At 41.4% G+C, this 20,088-nt stretch overlaps 1 protein-coding gene across 1 annotated transcript in view; it reads right to left on the bottom strand.

The window, feature by feature from the left end:
- Positions 1–11,865, bottom strand: part of LOC124479268 (zinc finger protein 658B-like) — a 375,953-nt gene extending 364,088 nt beyond the window's left edge. Inside the window, exons 1-2 of the mRNA XM_047037945.1 lie at positions 11,566–11,865; positions 7,774–8,612 (exon numbers count right to left, since the gene is read on the bottom strand). Coding sequence (XP_046893901.1) covers positions 7,774–8,612; positions 11,566–11,773 — 1,047 coding nt within the window. The 5' untranslated portion in view covers positions 11,774–11,865. The remainder of the gene's footprint in view (positions 1–7,773; positions 8,613–11,565) is intronic.
- Between the last annotated feature and the right edge of the window lie 8,223 nt (positions 11,866–20,088).

Raw genomic sequence — 20,088 nt, 5'->3', positions numbered from 1 at the left:
GGCGAAAGAGCCAAATCTAGCCGTTTAGCTCCATAACCTTCCATTCAATATGCACTCGCTCGCCCAGTGGAACTGGGATGCTGAGGTACTGTCTAGGCTACAGTATTTGCAGGGGGAAAAATAAGCTTGTATATATATAAGCTTATTTTTAGTGTTCATGTCCGAGTTTATATATGTATATGTGCTACTTGTTGCATATGGAAAATAAAAACTCGGACATGAACACTCTCGGTCTCTCGCTCACTAGCGCTCGCTCACACACAAAGTTCTAGGGTTTTCAAGACGCGTCATCAGACCGGAAGTCGCCATATTGGAGGCACTCCGCATCACAACAAAGCACAGGCACTGAAGTATATACCGAACGTCGTCAAGGAAAATGGTTAATTATTGTTGTGTTTCAGGTTGTACCAATAGGACAGATCGAGAAAAACATTTGGAATATTTTCGAATTTCAAAAGTTATTAAAAACCAGGGAGAGGAATGCCAGAGATTATCAAAGGAAAGGATCGAGGCGCTTTTGGTTGGCAATGCTCAATCAAGATCTACGAGGGAAAAAACACGATTGAGAGTCACTTGGCTACACCTTGAGTATCGCAATGATATTATACAGTTAAGGTTAGGTTGGTTAAAGACGTTATTGCATTACTTACTTTGGCCTTCACAACACAACAGTCGTTGATAACTTGGTACTGCGTCTCCCTCACCCATCCACACACCATTTGGTTATAGGCCTCCAAACCTTTGTAGGATTTAAGGTCTTCTGCTGTATGTGGGCTCGGCGAGAAAACCAGGTAGTTGACTATATCGGGATATGCAACTGAAGGAAGAATCACCGGGTCGTCACGGATCCAAGAAGAGGGAGCTAACTGGTAGGGATCTGCACCGCCAATAAATTGTAATTTCTCGAAATATCGCGCATTTTCTTGTGGTCCAAGTCCTTCCCTAAATGCCTTTGCATCTTGGACGCATTTTGATGAGCTTTTCGGTTGTTTAGACATGGCTACATTCACTTGAAGTGTCTCCAAAGCGCACAATACTTCATTGTACTCCGTTCAGTTTTTTACACCAACTGTTGTACTCTACTGTTGTACTCTATTTTAGTTAATCCTATTTCTATTGCTTTCCTACAGGTACACTTGCACTTAGAGATTCATGTTGTTTAATTGTAACTTGCTTAACTACATGCTCTTATGGTTTCTTCCCTTTAGCACTTATTTTTGGGTTGTTCACAATATGTACTTCTTGTTTTTGGCTACCCGCAATGCTTTGGGGCTATCTTGTTGTTATTATCAGTGACCTAGGCACTTTGTAAAGCTTTCTCTCGGAAGTCACTCTGGATAAAAGCGTCTGCTAAATGAATAAATTTAAATGTACACCAGGTGCCTCCACAATGGCCGCGCATCCGGGTTACCGCCCAGAACTTGGTGAAAACCCTCTGCAAACCAACAACTTTTTTCACAACACCCGATAACCTAATATGTCATTGACACAGGATATCCAATAGGCCTACATTAAGTGTTCTGACTTGTACTTGTCTTTAATAATCACCAGGTATACGCAATGTCGGAGTTCATTTAAGTGCTATATTCCTCATACCGTGCATGGTACAATCTACAGGTCTCCAGTTCAAATGCATTTCATAATTCAAGTCCTGCTTAAGCATTTCATAATACAAGTCCTGCTTATGGCAGTGCTAAACATTTAATCTTGCTTCAACAAAAATGTCAACATATACTGTATATACAAAGCACATAACTGAACAATGTTATCATAGTGACAGTTTAGCACAGTGTGGGCTAAACTACTTTTTTCATGTGTGCAGATAACCCCTTGCATTTTTTTTACAAGTTTATAGAACAAATGACTTGAATAATCAATTTAACTAAAATTATTTACATCAAAATGTCGCCTTACATTTCCACCTGTGTCCTGAGATACTGTGAAGGTAAAAATGATCAACATTGTAAGGGCGATCTTAGGGAACAGTACCCGATACAAAAATAAGTAAACTGTTTTCACAGCAGTATTTTGATGAATGCAGCGTAACGTAGCGTCAAGTAAAAATTAATAAAGATGCATGTCTTCTATTTGAAGATTCCAAATGTAGACTTTCGTTCCGGTGTGTTGTCGATAAATATCTTCATCAGTGGCTGAATGTCCATCCGATCAAGAACGTCCCTGTGGACGTGCAGTAAAGTCAGGTGTGTCAGTCGTCTCTAGGTTATATTGTTCCGTAGCCACGTTTTGAGGCAGCAAAGAGTGGAGAACGACCGCTCAGAGGAAGCGGCGGAGACAGGTAGACAGACAAAGTTCAATAAACTTGTCCACCTCTTTCAGTAGCTCCCTTGTATGAGGATGCAGTGTTCCAATGAATCCAGCAACATCTTGAGCTGACTACAGGCCTTTTGTCTTGGAGAGGTCACCCAGCAATGTGAGCTTCATATGTAGACGAGATTTGTCAATCTGATCGGGGAGCTGTGCAGCAGTGATCTCATTCAACCCTGAGTAGTCTCCATTTGCGACATCGATAATAGTTTGCTCTCTCATGGCAGCGACTTGCAGTCCTTCTTGGTCGAATCGGCGATCTAACTCGGTAGTGACAAGATCCAAGGCCTCAGAACTCACGCCGCCACTGCTGCTCTCCTACATCTGTCACGATGACCTTGACCTCCGCTGTATCCCTTAGACGGGCAGGGGTTGTGTTGGTTCGAGAAGGAAGGGGCATTTTAAGCTTGTTTCTTTGTGCACAAGCGGTCACTTTGGAAGTAAATTCCTTGACAAATCCATTTTCTCTCAGTGCATGCATGCGCTGTCATAGCGCACTCCCACACTCCAGTGCGCCCCTAGCACAGTTTGCCTTCTCACTTTGGAGAGTTCTAGCTACGGCCTCGCACGGTCCAAAAAGAGCCTCACAGCTCAAAAGGCCAAAGTACACTACCGTTCAAAAGTTTGGAGTCACCCAGACAATTTTGTGTTTTCCATGAAAACTCACACTTTTATTTATCAAATAACTTTCTAAATGAATAGAAAATATAGTCAAAACATTTACAAGGCTAATTATTATTATAACTTTCGTCAAATAATGCTCCATTTGCAGCAATTACAACAATGCAGACCTTTGGCATTCTAATTCTTTCTAATCATCCATTAGTCTTCTAAAAGGCAATTAGCAAACACAATGTCCACTCGAACACTGGAGTAATAGTTGCTGGAAATGGGCCTCTATACTCCTATGTGGATATTTCATTAAAAACCAGACGTTTCCACCTAGAATAGTCATTTACCACATTAACAATGTATAGTGTATTTCTGATTAATTTAATGTTATCTTCATTGAAAAAAAAGTGCTTTTCTTTGAAAAATAAGGAAATTTCTAAGTGACCCCAAACTTTTGAACGGTAGTGTATGTCCTGACTTTTGTGGCTTGTTTGTAGACCAGCTATTTTTGCCCTAGTATCTCCCCTGACTGTCTTGTCTTGCTCTAGCATCTTCAGTGTCTCCAAAAGGGCTGTATATGAGGAGCAAACCCGTGAAATAGCCCTTGTGCGTATGACCCAACGAGTCGGGCACAATGACAACAAGTTGCAGACCACCTTATCATCACCAAACATAGACTTGAACAATGTCTTACGCTTTGACAACTCACTTATCATCACTGAGACACCCCGTACAAAGTTTAAAGTGTCTGCAACAACACTAACTTCACTTGCCACTTCTTGTAACACCAAATCTAATGAATGATTACTGCAGTGCACGTACAGTGCATTTGGATCCCCAAATCCCTTTAGACGCTCCAGTGGCAAATTCAAGCACACAAAAACATCTTTAATGCATGAAAAAAGTGTTTCTCCAGATGAATCAGGCGCGTTGTAAAATCCAAGGAAAACATTGACTGCCTCGAGTTTTGAATCCACATACTGGGGACTACATGAAAACTGCTCTGATGTACTTACATCGGTAGTCCCGTTTGCTGTTAGACCATAGAAATAATGCTCTCTCGCTTCGGAAACAATTTATCTTCGAACAGCATGAGCGAAGATTTCCAGTATCTCAATCTGAATGCTGTGAGACATCCAGTTGTCTCTTTGCTGTAACCACTCGTGGGCTTTTGGCATTGCATATGTCCGCTCCATCATGAGATTCCAAAGCACTCCATCTCAATTGTTATGGCCTCTCCACCTTCAAGAGAAGGCTCAAGACGCACTTGTTCCGGGAGTACAACGGTACTTAAGAATGGTTTGTTGAACCCAACGCTAGTTTCCTCAAGGATCACAATGACTCTTGCTTAGACTGTTGCTCTTGTTGGTTAGTGGTAGCTGATTTAAACTGTTGTATTCTATTTAATCCTATTTTTATTGCTTTCCTACAGGTACACTTGCACTTAGAGATTCATGTTGTGTAATTATAATTTGCTTAATTACATGCTCTTACGATTTCTTCCCTTTAGCACTTATTTTTGGTTGTTCACAATGTGTAGGCTACTTCTGTTTTTGGCTACCTGCAATGCTTTGGGGCTATCTTGTTGTTGTTATTATCAGTGACCTATGCACTTTGTAAAGCTCTCTCTTGGAAGTCGCTTTGGATAAAAGCGTCTGCCAAATGAATATATGTAAATGTTAACGGAAGACCTTCACGGCCAAGGAATTTGATTGATCTGAATATCAGTAAGACTGTTCTGGCAGTTTTTTTGTCTTTTTCAACAATGTCTGAGAGTAGAGCATTAATTGGAACTAGAAAAGGCATTTCCTGCTGAAAATGCGTTGGAATGCTGAAATCTGAAATTATTTTTTTAAATGGCTGAAAATACAGAAATGAGAAAATACCTGCAAGCTGAAATTAATTGAAAAAAATTGTGACTCACTCTAAAGAGGCAGTGTGGTAGCTGAACTGCATCATCTAACAAAGCTAAGAGCTTCAATAGCCTACAATGCGGGAGAAGCTGAAAGTTGAACTGTTACGTTATTTTTAGACCCATGGGCAACGTTGCCGCGACGTTGTCCCTTGGTCGGCTGGTTACGTTAATTTTGGTCCCATGGACAACGTTGCCGAGACGTTGCAAATATAAGACACTCAAAAAAATACTCAAACCATTGCCAACTAGTTGTAAGGCATACTTAAGTTGGTCTGATCGTGGGGGGAAACATATTTGTCAAAACAACAAATGTTGTCTTACTAATGCTTTGTATACCCCATTCAGCTGTACCATCTTGGGCAAAGACCAATCAAGGTAACATTTGTTATGTACATCAATGTTACAGCTAATCTAGAAGAACCACAGTGTATGCCAATCATGCTAACTCATATAAACTTGTTTTACTTGTCCTTAATTACAGACACATTACAGGTTATGCTCCGGAAGATGGAGACATTGGGAGAGAACCAGCGAGAAGTTTTCCTGTTCAGGCGACCACAGGGCAGACACACTGAAGAGGTGCCAGTGATGGACCTACAGGTGGCCCAAACACAGGCTGAACTCCAAGACCTTGAGGAGCGCCTTAAGGTGCTGGAGTTGCGAAAGAGAGTGGTAAGTGTTTGGAGATCCCATGAACTATGGCTTACACGCATTCAGCGTTCACATTGGGGCTGACAATAAGTTCATGACTTCTAATTCCAGACGCTGTGATGAAGTGGAAGAAACAAGCCAGGTGAATGAATCATGATTGCAGCTTCCATATCCAATCTTTCACATGGCTATGACACATCTAGAATCACATAATATTTTTTTGATGATGTATATTATTTTAGATGTGATTTTTTTAATGATTTGTATAACCCCTTTTCACACGTGCGATTATGTTAATAGAACACTAACTTATTTTGTGCTTCATTGTCAGGGCCAACAGACAGGACCTGTAGCGGAGACTGGCAGAAGATTTTAATTCACTGTTTGGCACTTTGTTTGAAATAAAATGACTGAATGTTACATGGAAATGCTGCCTTATTTATGCTTGAGTTAGGCTACACATCACACAAACATAGTCCTCCTAAAGTTGGCTACCATGTAACCTATTATACAAGAACAATTAGCATTTTGGGCAAATGAGGTCTGCATATGGACCGCCCCAATATAAGCAGTAGAATTGAGAAATATAGGTTACTTAGTTGACGTTGCAGTTACGGACTAGCAACGTCACAAAATTACGTTGCTCAAAACAACGTTGCTAGGAGGTCGCGGTTACAGACTGGCAACGTTGGAAAATAACGTTGCCATGACCTCGCGGTTACGGACTGGTAACGTCACAAGATGACGTTGCGATTACCTTCTGGCGTCCCACAAATGCACGGTCCCGGTATGTTTGGTCCTCGAGTGACGTTGCGGCAACGTAAGGGCAACGTAACTGTGTTACCTGGGATGGTGCAAGTTTTGTCCGTGGAGCATACAAACCCCCCCCCCCCGAAACGCTGTCATGATGCGCGATATGCACCTATCTCTAACAGAAAAAAAATCCCCTATTTCCGGGAGATTGTATAGCATTTGCAGGGGTCAGGGAGCCTGTCTTTTGGATTTGTAAAGAAATCAGATATTATTTTCTGACTTGCCATAGTTAGCTTTTGTTCTCGTTGGAATATTATAATTTTAGCCCAGTCATGTCATTCACGGCAAATCGACTTTTTAAATATATTTATTTCTCAAAATCACAAACCACACTGGACATATAAAAACAAAATTACATTTTGAAAAATGTTATGAATAAAGGTGGAAAATTAAAAACCTGTTGAAAAACAAAAACTATTTTCAAGTCAAATCATTTTAAATTCTCGTGCTGTCAGCACCCCTTGTTCCCACGGCCATGCACCTATATACCTTGATAATAAGAATTTGTTATTTATAACATCTGTCCACTGAGCGGTTGGACGTTTCAGATGGGCTCTTGGAATGAGATTCCGTCGAGGTTTACTAACTAGTTACGCCTATACCTTTGTAAGAAGAATGTTATTTATAGCATCTGTCACTGAATCGTGTCAGTAGTATGTGGATAGGATGAAGTACAGTTTATTAGACTCAGTGTAACCTGTTTTAGGTTGAAATCCAAGCACTGTCATGTAATGTGAACTACTACAATGCATTCGATATTATTGACTAGTAACACAATTTCTACACTAACACCCATTCCCATGCATCGTTGCCCCCGACGACACAGGGTGTACAGAAGACGACAATTGAGTAAATTGGAGAAGAGTTTGCTGCAGTCAGACAGCACCACCTGGATGACATGGGCTGCCTATACAGACACCGAGGACAGCATGAGGGTTAAAGTACATATACAGTTTCAAAAACAACCTGCATGACTCAACAGGTCTTGTAGTTAAAACAATAACAAACTAACCAATCGTACTCAACAAATGGGTCAAATACACAGACACTCTAAAGGGCTGCATAGATAAACAGAGGTCAACCAGAATTGAGTTTCTTGATAGGTTTCTTATGAAATTACAAATGTCTGCTTCAAAACTGAAAAGGTGTCTACCAGGAATCTACCCAGTCTGACATAGCTTCCCTCCATTGTTACAGGGGTAGAGTATCTTCCCTGTGTCCTGTCATGTTGGACTGTAGATCTGGTGTTACTGCATGTCCTGTTCCAGTAGGTGCAGGCCAGTAGTTCTTCCAGCTGTGGGTCATACAAAAGTTCTCTCAGGTGGTGACTGCTGGGACAACTTCACCCCCTTGGTTTTTCATAGATGTGCAAGAAACCTGTCAATATGTCATTTGTTTGACATAAAAAGTCTGTGTGTTGCTTAGATCTTCTCTTCTGTGTGGGTCCTGCAGTGAGCTCTGAAATGGCCAGCGTGGCTAAAGGTTTTATCACAGAGGTTACAGCTGTAGGGCTTCTCTCCAGTGTGGATTCTGCGGTGAACTGTCAAATCCCCAGTCTGTCTAAAGGTTTTACCACAGAGGTCACAGCTGTACGGCTTCTCTCCAGTGTGGATCCTGCTATGATTTCTGAAATTGCCAGCATTGCTAAAGGTTTTACCACAGAGGTCACAGCTGTAGGGCTTCTCTCCAATGTGGATTCTGCGGTGAACCGTGACACTGCACGCATGGCTAAATGTTTTACCACAGAGGTCACAGCTGTAGGGCTTCTCTCCAGTGTGGATCCTGCAGTGAACTCTGAGATTGCTAGTGTGGTTAAAGGTTTTACCACAGAGGTCACAGCTGTAGGGCTTCTCTCCAGTGTGGATTCTGCTGTGAACTGTGAAACTGCTAGCACTGCTAAAGGTTTTACCACAGAGGTCACAGCTGTAGGGCTTCTCTCCAGTGTGGATTCTGTGGTGAACTGTTAATTGCCTAGTCAATCTAAAGGTTTTACAACAGAGGTCACAGCTGTAGGGCTTCTCCCCAGTGTGGATCCTGCGGTGACCTGTGACATTGCTAGCACTGCTAAAGGTTTTATCACAGAGGTCACAGCTGTAGGGCTTCTCTCCAGTGTGGATTCTGCTGTGAACTGTGAAATTGTTAGCACTTCTAAAGGTTTTACCACAGACTTCACAGCTGTAGGGCTTCTCTCCAGTGTGGATTCTGTGGTGAACTGTTAAACTGCTATATTTGCTAAAAGTTTCACCACAGAGGTCACAGCTGTAGGGCTTCTCTCCATTGTGGATTCTGCTGTGAACTATGAAACTGCCAGCACTGCTAAAGGTTTTACCACAGAGGTCACAGCTGTAGGGCTTCTCTCTAGAGTGGATCCTCATGTGCTTCTTGAGGTTACTGGATGAGGAAAGGCTCTTCCCACATGTGTCACAGTGATGTGTCTCCATAACTTAGCTCTCTCTTTTTTTCTCTGTCTGGTCTCTCTGGATCCTGTATCTAGTCTCTGGAAGCTTGTATCTCTGTAGTTGATCTTCTGTCTGGTTACTGCTGTTTCTGGTTGAGTCTCTGTAGTCTCTCTGGAGCCTTAAGATGTCTTCTCTGTCTTGTCATGATCAAGTATGATTGGCCTGTAGGAGATCTGGAAGAAACAGTTACAAGTTAATAAGAACTCAGCTTTCACATATGAAGGAAACTTGTGTCTGTCATATTGTCCATTTGGCATATGTAATGTTGATAATTTGGTTACAGTTGTATGTTTCTCAGGTTTATATTTACTGGAGAAACAACACTGATAAAAACGTAATCTCTGGCACACAACTCCACATAGTAATTTGGTTTCCTTCAAAATAATAATAACTTATATGATTAATTATTTCACAATAAGCATTACATGTAAATTAACAATAACAGGACTCTGGATTGGAATCGCAAAGTTTTAAATCCAATAATACTAATATCACAGTAAAAAATGGGGCGTTAATATTCCAGAGTTAACTTATTAAAACCCACAGAGAGTATTTTCAACAATGTGGAAAGTAACGGCGCTCTAATGGTGTCATTAAAAGACAGTGTTAAATTCTACAGACATGCAGTGAAAAAATCTACTCTTCAGAGTGTTAGGTAATTTCGCGCCACTGCTGAGGTTTAACCGCGTGGACGGTTGCTACTTCGTCATTTTGAAAACGGTTTCCGGACTGAGTGCAGACTTTCTCGGTAAGTAAGGTTATAGTGTCATAAATAAATATCACATTTTGCAAAGTGCCATACGTTTTTAATAGTATTTATGCTAACTGAAGTCATATTAACTTATCCAACTACTGTTGTCGAGCTCCAATGTGACGGTAGCAGTTGAAAGTTAGCCTAGTTAGCTAGTACTGTACTGTAGGTCTGCTCTTAGCCTATAACTGAGCAAAGGTTTTGAGCTACTAAATTAGGTAACATTATCATGAATTAGACGGGACAAACATTTGTTGCAAAACTACCCGCACTCAGGCAAATGCAGGCAAAAACGTTAAATCTATAGTACTGTAGCTAACTTAATTAGTCTTCAGAGATCTGTGAGGTAGCTGTACTGTATTTGCAACAGTACCTCCGTAAAAATAGGTAAGTTAACTGGCTTTTATGTTTTTGCTTGCATATTCCTGCAAAGGACTGTGCACACAGCCTCGGATGGTGGATTGCGCGAGTAGTGAGCAAGCTAGCAACCATCAATGCTAGAAGTCAGAATGTGTTGTCTAACTACTTCAGGTTACTGTGAAGCTAGTGAGTCATGACACACTGCCAAAATAAGCTTGAGCTATTCTTAGCTTGGCGACAACTTGGCAACCAAGTTGGCTCGCTTTCCCAACACTACAATTTGACTTCATTATAGAGTTAGCTTATTGACCTTAATTTTACCTTCACATTCATTTAATGCAGAGGTTCCCGAAGTGGGGGGCGCGCCCCCTAGGCGCAGATGGAATGAAATGCTGAGATTCAGCCCTGAAGAACTGACATGAAAACACTTATCAGTCAAAATTACAGCAATAGACAGGGTCAGGGATTTTTCAGCCGATCTTTATGAGGATGGATCAATACTTTTTTGCAAAGTCTGTCAACATTCAATCGACCATTTTCGGCGTCAAACTATTGTGGAACAGTGGCGGACCCAGACTTTTATATATGGGGTGGCCAAAGGGTGGCCAGGGCTACTTCAGGGGGTCCACAGACCAAGACCACAGACGTTCTGTTTTCCAACATGTAAGCGTAAATCTTACGATAAGTTAACAAGGCTTCAAATGTTCATGCATTGCAGTGGTGCTGGAATGAAATGCTAATTCCATTTAACAGATGTTGCATTGTACTTTTTTATTTGGTTTGCTGGTAAAATATTCCCAGACTTTTGAAGCTCTCGGTCTAACTTGTTCGGCTCTCCCACACTCTGTTCCGCCATGATTCAAAAAAGTTATTCTTCTATGCCTTGGTGCGACAGTGTAAGCGATACTGCCCCCTGCACTTCCGGTAGGGTAGTGCAATGCTGAATGAAAATGACCGGCAGCTCTGAATCTTTTTATAATATATATATATATATAATATATGACGCGTCAACGATAAAAATCCACAATTTTTCACAATCGACATAGTCGATTTTGACGACTATTCGTTGCAGCTCTATTGAACTCCCCTCGCCGACCAACGCATGCTTCGCGTCGAGGTGGTATAGGTTACTTTAGGCTGGTATTGCTTCGGTGAAACGATAACATTCAGTCATTTAGCATTCATTCATTTAGCTGACGCTCTTATCCAGAGCGATAACGTGGGTATATTACATTAACGTGGATATATTACATTAAATGCGTTAAACAAAAATAACGAATTAATCCTGTAATTAAATCATAACCCGTTAACGCGTTATTTTTCACAGCCCTAAATTATACATTTACTAATATGAATAGACTGTGTCTCTACATGTGAATTGCAACTCATTTCTTTCTTACACACACTGTAGTGTAGGCTACTCACAAACTGGAGAGACTTTGGTCACTTTGTTTTCATGAATACACTGTATAATCTGGGTCTAACCAGGTTAGATCCTTCTTTTACATTCAAACACAACTTTTAATGTATACTCACACAAAAAATGCCCCAGCCATCAAAACAAGAACACATGAATCAACAACCAACATTTTAAAGTGAGGCTTAATCTGGGAAAAAACTTTTGTGTAGGCTTACATGTGTGGCCTACAAACACAGGCTAAACTTGGCATGTGACTGACTGACTAGTATGCTGCTCTGAGGTCTTGGGGTGGTGCAAGGACTGGGGTCTATTTCCACCTGATCCTGTTTGCTCAGCTTTTTGAAGAAGTCTGCTATCTCACCCTTTCTTTTAATATTTGAAGTGAACGCTAAGCAAAAATAACATGTAGGTTTACACATCCAATTACCCACATTTGAGTCCAATCTCAAACTTAAACATATTCCCATTATTATCTTCAATCAACTTCTAGATCATGGCTAGCCCTACTCTGAAATACGTATTTTGAACAGGCATTATGCAATAGCAAACAGGGTAGCTATCTGACTGCAGCGTTAATCTTTTGAAACGTTAATAAATTGATACGGCATCTCATCAAGGAATCTTAGCAGTTAAAGTACAAAAATAGTGTAGCGACCCACAACGAAAGACGTGTGTTACGTTAGGCTGTTAGTTGGTTGTTTACCAGTATCCTTCGCGGGGTCCGACATGCCAATCAACCTGCTGTCTCCTAATCACGGGAATGCCCAGAATGTTCGGATGCCGGGCATCCTGGTGGTTGGAGAAAGGGTATGGAGGAGGGTTGGGCAGGGAGGTTGGAGCATTCGAAGTTAAGACCAGGTTTAGCGTCTGTTCTTTCTGTTACGTCTGGGTTTCACAAGAGACGGTTACTATTGTTTTGTGGGCTACCTTTATTTTATTTAGCGTGGGCTAGGGTCAAACAGCTGTTTGGCTTATTGTGCCTGTGTGATAATAATTTTGTGGTTAATAAATGTCAATTCGGGAACTTCATCTTACGTCTGGACGATTGTTCCTTTCTGATCTAGTTAGTCAAGTCATTACAATAGATTTCAAATGGCTAAATGATACTGTTGTTGTTTTAAAAGTGTGCTATATAAATGAAAATGAAAAAAAAAAAAAAACGCAATTACATCAACTACACCACAGTAGGAACTGCACTGTTAGCTAGGCCTACTAAGGTTCTGCTAAGTGCTAAACAAAAACAGATACATTTCTCTTATCTGAATCTGTTATGGAACCAAATTGCCAATATGCATGTTTTTCTATGGCTCTGCGGCCCAGCAACTCAACTTTCATGAATTTGTTCAGGAAGCCTTGAACCCAATGCTAAACCTTAAAACGATAACTGTAATATGATGGTCTTGTTTTCCGTCGCTGGCGCTGTATTAGACGCTGGCGTAGTGATTTGTGACTGACTGGTGAACTGTGGAAATATCCTCGATTGAAAAATTGCACTGCCAGATCAAAATAAACGCTTCTTTTAACAAGATAAATTAAATGTCAATCAGCATCCAATTGCCAGGGATAGCGAATGACATTTTGGAGTGGCACCTGGGGTGGCCAGTCCGATATCAGGGGGGTCCAGTGCCACCCCAGCCACCCCTCTGGCTCCGTGACAGTTGTGGAATATCTTTGGTCGCTCTGACATAAGAACAAAAGGGTAGCGGAATTCCGCAGATTTTCAGTCTGAATAACCGCAGAAAATGTGAAATAAATCTGCAGATTTTGTTTGGGCTTGGTAATGAGGACAGACCACAGTGTGTTGTCTGTCTTAAAGTGACAACTTGGAAGCCAAACAAGCTAAGACGCCACTTGGAGACAAAACAACGTTTTGTTTAGTTTGTGTGTGTGTGTGGGGGGGGGGGGGGTTCTTTTGTACCAAAGGGGGGGCCCAGCACAGAAAGTCTGGGAACCACTTATTTAATGTAACCTATTCTAGAGTCCAGCTTTAGTCTGTCGACTGTAATGTCTCTACTGTTGAGTGCATTACTGGTTAATGATTATTTTGGATGTTTTTTAACAGATGCAAAATGTTGCTGCGAGTTCAGTTTGGGGTAGGGCAATAGTTTTTCAAGCTGACATTTGATGCTCTCTTGCAAGAAGGTGTGTACATTATTCAAGAACTATTCATTCCTATTACAAAGTTTGATTTACCATGGCTTTCAAACTAATTGAGTCAACAATGTGTTTATGATTACATTTACATCTTCAAAAGATAGTCAAATAAAATCTAATGAAAATGTGTTAGCAATTTATTTTGTATTTTTTACCTGAAATAATTGTTTACCCTTTATTGTCTTGGGAAGGAAATACTTTGTGGTTCCATATTGCTTTCTCTGGTGAGCATGTGATTTATTGTTCATTGATGTCAAAATGGTAGCATACAGTTACAATAAATGCTGGTATGGTTATCAGTCAGTGTTTCCCACACATAGACTAATTTGTGGCGGTGCGCCACAGAATCAACACCGGGCGCCACACATTGCGTTTCGTAAAAAAAAAATTGTTATCGCTATTTAGGTTAAAACACGCAGTGTATTCGTTCAGCTGCATTTCCTTTCCCCTGCTCTCCCTCCGTCTCTCTGTCACTCATGCGTCTTTCTCACATCTGCACACAGTCACAACGTCAGCACACGTTAGCAACAATGCATACATATGCCGTTCTAGTAAGACCGACAGCTATATCAGCGAGCCTTCAGCATTAGTGCCGTAGCTAAAAGTCGAGGAAAGTTGAGGCTACTTTTCGCTAGGTACCTTACTCACGTTTACATTTAGTCATTTAGCAGACGCTCTTATCCAGAGCGACTTACAGTACTCGAAGTTTCCCCTTCGTTCTTTTGGTGAGAAGTCTCAAGAGCTAGCTACTTACTCGGCGTCATGGAGCCGACCAGTTAAATAGTTGTTTAGCACTAGCGTTGCTACATGCATAATGCAGAAATGATATGTTAGTTGTTGTTAATTTGTGAAGGTGTGAATCATTTTGGATTAATATTTAATGTAACAAATTATTAACAAATTAACTGTAACGAATTATTAACGAAGGAATTATTACGACCCCCCCCCCCCCCCCCCCGTCTGAAAACACCCACCCCTCCCCGCCACAATTAGATTTCTAATCTGTGGGAAACACTGTCAGTGTTTGTTTGCTTTTGACCTTCATTACATTACAGTAATTCAATAACACTGTCATGCCTTTGAGTTTTTAAATAACACTATATAAGTAGGCTGTATATACCAACAAATTAATACAAATCAATATTTATTTTTACACATTTCAGTGTTCATTTGAACACTTTCCTTCTTGATCCACAAAGATTTTCATATATTACTCTGAGGAGTGTGGTTAAATATTTGTACACATTTCAGAGTAAATTCTAACACAATTTTGAGTAGAATTAACTCTGAAAAACTGACACTGACCAAAGAGTAGATTTAACACTATTTTCGAGTGGGACCAAATATTATCTGAACCAGAGTTAAATTTAACTCTGTAGAATTAACACCTATTTTTACTGTGTACACTCTATTGCATGTGTCTCCTTTTTTATTTAAAACGGATAGTTAAAACATGGAAATTAAATCACGGAATGTTTATGAGCATTCAACTTATATTGGCCCCACTGCAGCAATACAGAACACGGTACACTATATTTCCTCTGCCCACGAGGGCGGTCAACAAAGTACACAAAATGTGAACGTACGTACCTTGAAACTCACAACACTGTCTGAATCTAAATAGCATAAACAAATATTACATACACTTTTCACAGCGTAGGCCTACTCACATATCCCCATTCATAAAGGCTAACACGGAATCTAACGCTAGCTAACAACAGAATGAACAGAATGGAAGTCAAGCTAGCTAGCTAACACCGAAATGAGTTTAAAAAACAAGCACACAGTAGCAAATTCTGGATACAAGCAACGCATATAATGCTAGTACTTACTTTTTTAGTTATTAGAACTGCAACAAAGCTTTGATCTTTAGCTAAATATTTAAGGTCTCAAAATAAATGTTAAAACGTAGGGAAACTTCATTTTACGTACGACAAACTACATTGATTAAGAGCTCACGTAACCGTGCATAGATGCAAACCAATGACTGTAAAAAGTCAAGGATGCGAACACTCGAGATTCCGTTGCACATTTTTAACACCAGATGGCACCAGAACGGTAAAAAGGCTACAATGAAAGGCATGCATACATCGATAGATCACATTTTCATAACTTTTCGTATTAAATCGTACACTTGAACTGTTAAGACAATTTTGAAGAAGGGCTTTTCTAATTATGTAAATATATGCGTGAGTATTTAGGGAAATCATCCTTTATCAAGAAGATTTCAAACAGCAAACAAAAATCTTATCGATTTTCAACCACTTTTACTTTTTTCAAGAGAAAGGAAAACGTATGGCATCTGAAACATCCTTATTTTACACAATCAAATTGGCCAAACAAGTATCCTAATAGATATTTAGCTTAGGGTAGCCTACTTCAGTTTCACAGAAATCTGCTAAAAACGAGGCTATATATAGGCTTGTAGCCTACTCCTACAGTCAGTACGGTCAGTAGCTCAGTGATCGTATAATTTAGTCCGAAACTCGCGTTATTAACAAATGCTTCGTAACTGAATAGTTTCGACTTCATTTATGCGACAAACCTGCCACAGACTATAGGCCCTACTCCATCCCAAACCGGCCGACTGCGGCAGATTACGGCCGTTGCGGATTGCATTCTATTTAAACAAATGGACTAAAAATGTTAAAGGTCACATGACATGAAAACTTCACTTTAGGAGTTTATTTAACATTAATATGAGTTCCCCTAGCCTGCCTTTGGTCCCCCAGTGGCTAGAATTTTTGATAGGTGTAAACCAAGCCCTGGGTATTCTTCTCCACCTTTGACAAAATGAAGGTTCAATTGCTCTGTTTGAAAATCTCCCCCTAGTGACGTAGATAGGAGCAAGGTTATCTCCCCTCTCTCTGCTTTGCCCGCCCAGATCATCTGGCCCGCCCATGAGAAACTGAGCTACCACCGTGCAAGGGCGAGTGCGATTTCGGTTTTTCCTGGAGAGACATCATGGCGAGCAAACAAACGAAGCATAACAGTTGCTCAGTGCTTGGATGTACAAATGCAAGCAAAAATCTTTTTTTAGTTCCATCATCCAAGCCTCTGCACGACCAGTATCTTAATTGTATTTTGCTGGAAATGCGCCGACACAACTTCCCAAAGTTTTGTGTGTCTGCGCCAAACATTTCATCCACTACTGTGTCCTCAACTTGAGCCAACACAAAGCTGGCCTTGCTGAAATTAAATTCTGGATCATTACTAAATCTCCTTGGTCAAGCTACAAACCTTGGACAAGTAAGTTAACTAACTATCATTTTGTTGCTTTACTATATATGGTTACCTAGCTTGCTACCCTTAGAATGTGGCTGTAGAATCAGAATCAGAAAGGGATTTATTCGCCATGAAAGTTTGCACTGACAAGGAATTTGCTTTGGCAGGAAGGTGCATACAATAAACATATAGGAATCTTAAATTTAAATATGTGGTCTAACTATACTAAAACTAGCAGTAATAAGTGGAATACACAAAAATAGAATAAGAGTGGGCATAAAATAAAATATAAGTTGACAAATTACAATATAAAATACAATATAAAATACAATATAAAATACAATATAAAATACAAAATTACAGGAATTGAATGTAGTGCAAAAGTAAAAGTTTTTAGACATGAAGTCATTAGTCAGTGTGAGCTCTTGGCCTTGTTGAGAAGGCCAACAGCGGAAGGGAAGAAACTGTTTGTGTGGCGTGAGGTTTTGGTCCTGATGGACCGCAGCCTTCTACCGGAGGGGAGTGTTTGAAACAGGGAGTGACCAGGGTGGGAGGAGTCCGCCACAATCTTCTTCGCTTGTCTCAGTGTCCTCGAGGTGTGCAGGTCCTCGAGGGAAGGCAGATTGCAGCCAATCACCTTCTCTGCAGTGCGGATGATACGCTGCAGCCTGCTCTTGTCCTTGGCAGTGGCAGCAGCGTACCAGATGGTGATGGAGGAGGTGAGGATAGACTCAATGATGGCTGTGTAGAAGTGCACCATCATTGTCTTTGGCAGGTTGAATTTCTTCAGCTGCCGCAGGAAGTACATCCTCTGTTGTGCTTTCTTGGTGAGGGAACTGATGTTCAGTTCCCATTTGAGGTCCTGGGAGAGGATAGTGCCCAGGAAGCGGAAGGACTCCACAGTATTGACAGGGGAGTCACAGAGGGTGATGGGGGTGAGTGGGGCTGTGTTCTTCCTGAAGTCCACAACCATCTCCACTGTCTTGAGAGCATTGAGCTCTAGGTTGTTCTGGCTGCACCAGGTCACCAGGTTGTCCGCTTCCCACCTATAGTTGGACTCGTCTCCACCAGAGATGAGCCCAATGAGGGTGGTGTCGTCCGCAAACTTCAGGAGTTTGACGGACGGATGGCTGGAGGTTCAGCTGTTGGTGTACAGGGAGAAGAGCAGAGGAGAAAGGACGCAACCCTGGGGAGATCCAGTGCTGATGGACCGGGAATCAGAGACTTGTGTTCCCAGCTTAACGCACTGCTTCCTGTCAGACAGGAAGTCTGTGATCCACATGCAGGTGGAATCAGGCACGTTCAGCTGGGAGAGCTTGTCCTGAAGCAGAGCGGGGATGATGGTGTTGAAGGCAGAGCTGAAGTCCACAAACAGGATCCTGGCGTAGGATGCTGGGGAGTCCAGGTGCTGTAGGGTGAAGTGGAGGGCCAAATTAACTGCATCGTCCACAGACCTGTTGGCTCTGTAGGCAAACTGCAGGGGGTCCAGTAGAGGGTCAGTGATGGATTTAAGGTGTGCCAGCACCAGGTGCTCAAAATACTTCATTACCACAGAGGTCAGGGCGACGGGTCTGTAGTCATTATGTCCAGTTGGCCTGGGCTTTTTGGGCACAGGGATGATGGTGGAGGATTTGAGACAGGCTGGCACATGGCATGTCTCCAGGGAGGTGTTGAAGATGTAGGTAAACACCGGAGACAGCTGGTCAGCGCAGTTCTTGAGGGTGGCTGGAGAGACAGAGTCCGGCCCAGCTGCTTTGCGGGGGTTCTGTCTCTTGAACAGTTCCCCCTGTTCACCCCCTACACAGCACCGGTACGTGCCGGTGTAGGGGGTACATCTGGCGTGCGGATGGCGTCCCGGCCCGGGGGGAGGGGGGGAGAAGCCACGTACCGGAAATGAGTCTCTGCAGGTTGGGATGTCTGCACCAAGGCTCTTTTGCTTATTACCTGATGTCCAGTGTCCTTGGCTTGAGCACTCACCACCCAACAGGGCTGAAGGGGTGCATTGACGTTGAACAATGGGTAGCCTACGTTTTGGGAGTAAGTCTTGCCTCATAAAATCATTCACAGCTGGGACACTCAATGATTCTCTTAAAAGAGAGAACTCTAAAAGAGTTAATTTATGAATTGTGTATCTCAACACTTCAGTTGTCAAACTTAACAAAAAATTATATTACATTGTAGAACATTGTATTCATAGAGGAACTTGACTGAAAGTATGGTGTGAAAATGAAGACTTTAATTAGAAAATCAATGACACCACGACCATACAACTATAAACACTATAATATAGTAAACAACAATTTAAAAAAAGTAAGGTATAAATGATGTCTGTCTTGCTTGTTCTGGTTCTTGATCTTGTACTGTACTTTCTATGTGCACTATCTGGTGTATTTAGCATGATGTACAGTGAATGAAGGTCTTTCCAAAGCCTAGGGGTGCTAATGCTAAAATCCTTAACAGTCCTTCAGTATAGACACAATTAGGCCAAGTGTGAATCCTTTGCAAGACAAAGGAATATGTTGAATCACTGCATGAACAATCTCTGTAAACCCTGTAAATATACACAATACAACATTAAAAGTATTACTAGAATGTGATACGTAAAATAAGAAACAAAATTATATCAAACATGACATTAAAAGCTGTTTAGAACTATATTTACAAGAACACAGCTTTTAATTATAATTTCAGTCATCCTCATTCCACCTTCCTCTTCAACTGTTGAGACCACCTTTCCAGAGGTGTCATTAAAGTGTGATCGTCATTTTAGCATTCATGCAAATCAACGACTGTCCCAGACGAGTGTCTGGGTGACCAGTGACAAAGGGGCTGTATTATTCAGGTCTCTGCCAATACAGCCCTACACCACGATTATCCGTCTTCATCAGAACTACTAAGTATCTTATTCCTTAAAGTACAAATACAATTTTAAGAACAACCTGCATGGCCTCAACAGCTCTTGTAATTAAAGCAATAACAAACCAATCTTACGCAACAAATGGGTCAAATACAGACACTCAGGGCTGCAGAGATAAAGAAGTCAACCAGAAATGAATATTGAGCACCTTGATGGGTGTTTTATGAAATTACAACTGTGTCCTTCAAAACTGAAAGGCGTCCGTCAGTGTTTACCAAGATTCTACCCAGTCTGACACAAACTTCCCCTCCATTGTTACAGGGGTAGAGTATCTTCCCTGTGTCCTGTCATGTTGGACTGTAGATCTGGTGTTGCTGTATGTGCTGTCCCAGTAGGTGCAGGCCAGTAGTTCTTCCAGCTGTGGGTCCTACAGAAGTTCTTTCAGGTGGTGACTGCTGGGACAACTTCACCCTCTTGGGTCTTTCTATCATAGATATGCATAAACTGTTCAATAGGTCATTTGTTTGACATAAACAGTCAGTGTGT

This window comes from Hypomesus transpacificus, chromosome 17 (assembly GCF_021917145.1).
Source record: "Hypomesus transpacificus isolate Combined female chromosome 17, fHypTra1, whole genome shotgun sequence".
Classification (NCBI taxonomy): domain Eukaryota; kingdom Metazoa; phylum Chordata; class Actinopteri; order Osmeriformes; family Osmeridae; genus Hypomesus; species Hypomesus transpacificus.
This window is presented reverse-complemented; position numbering and strand designations above follow the sequence as displayed.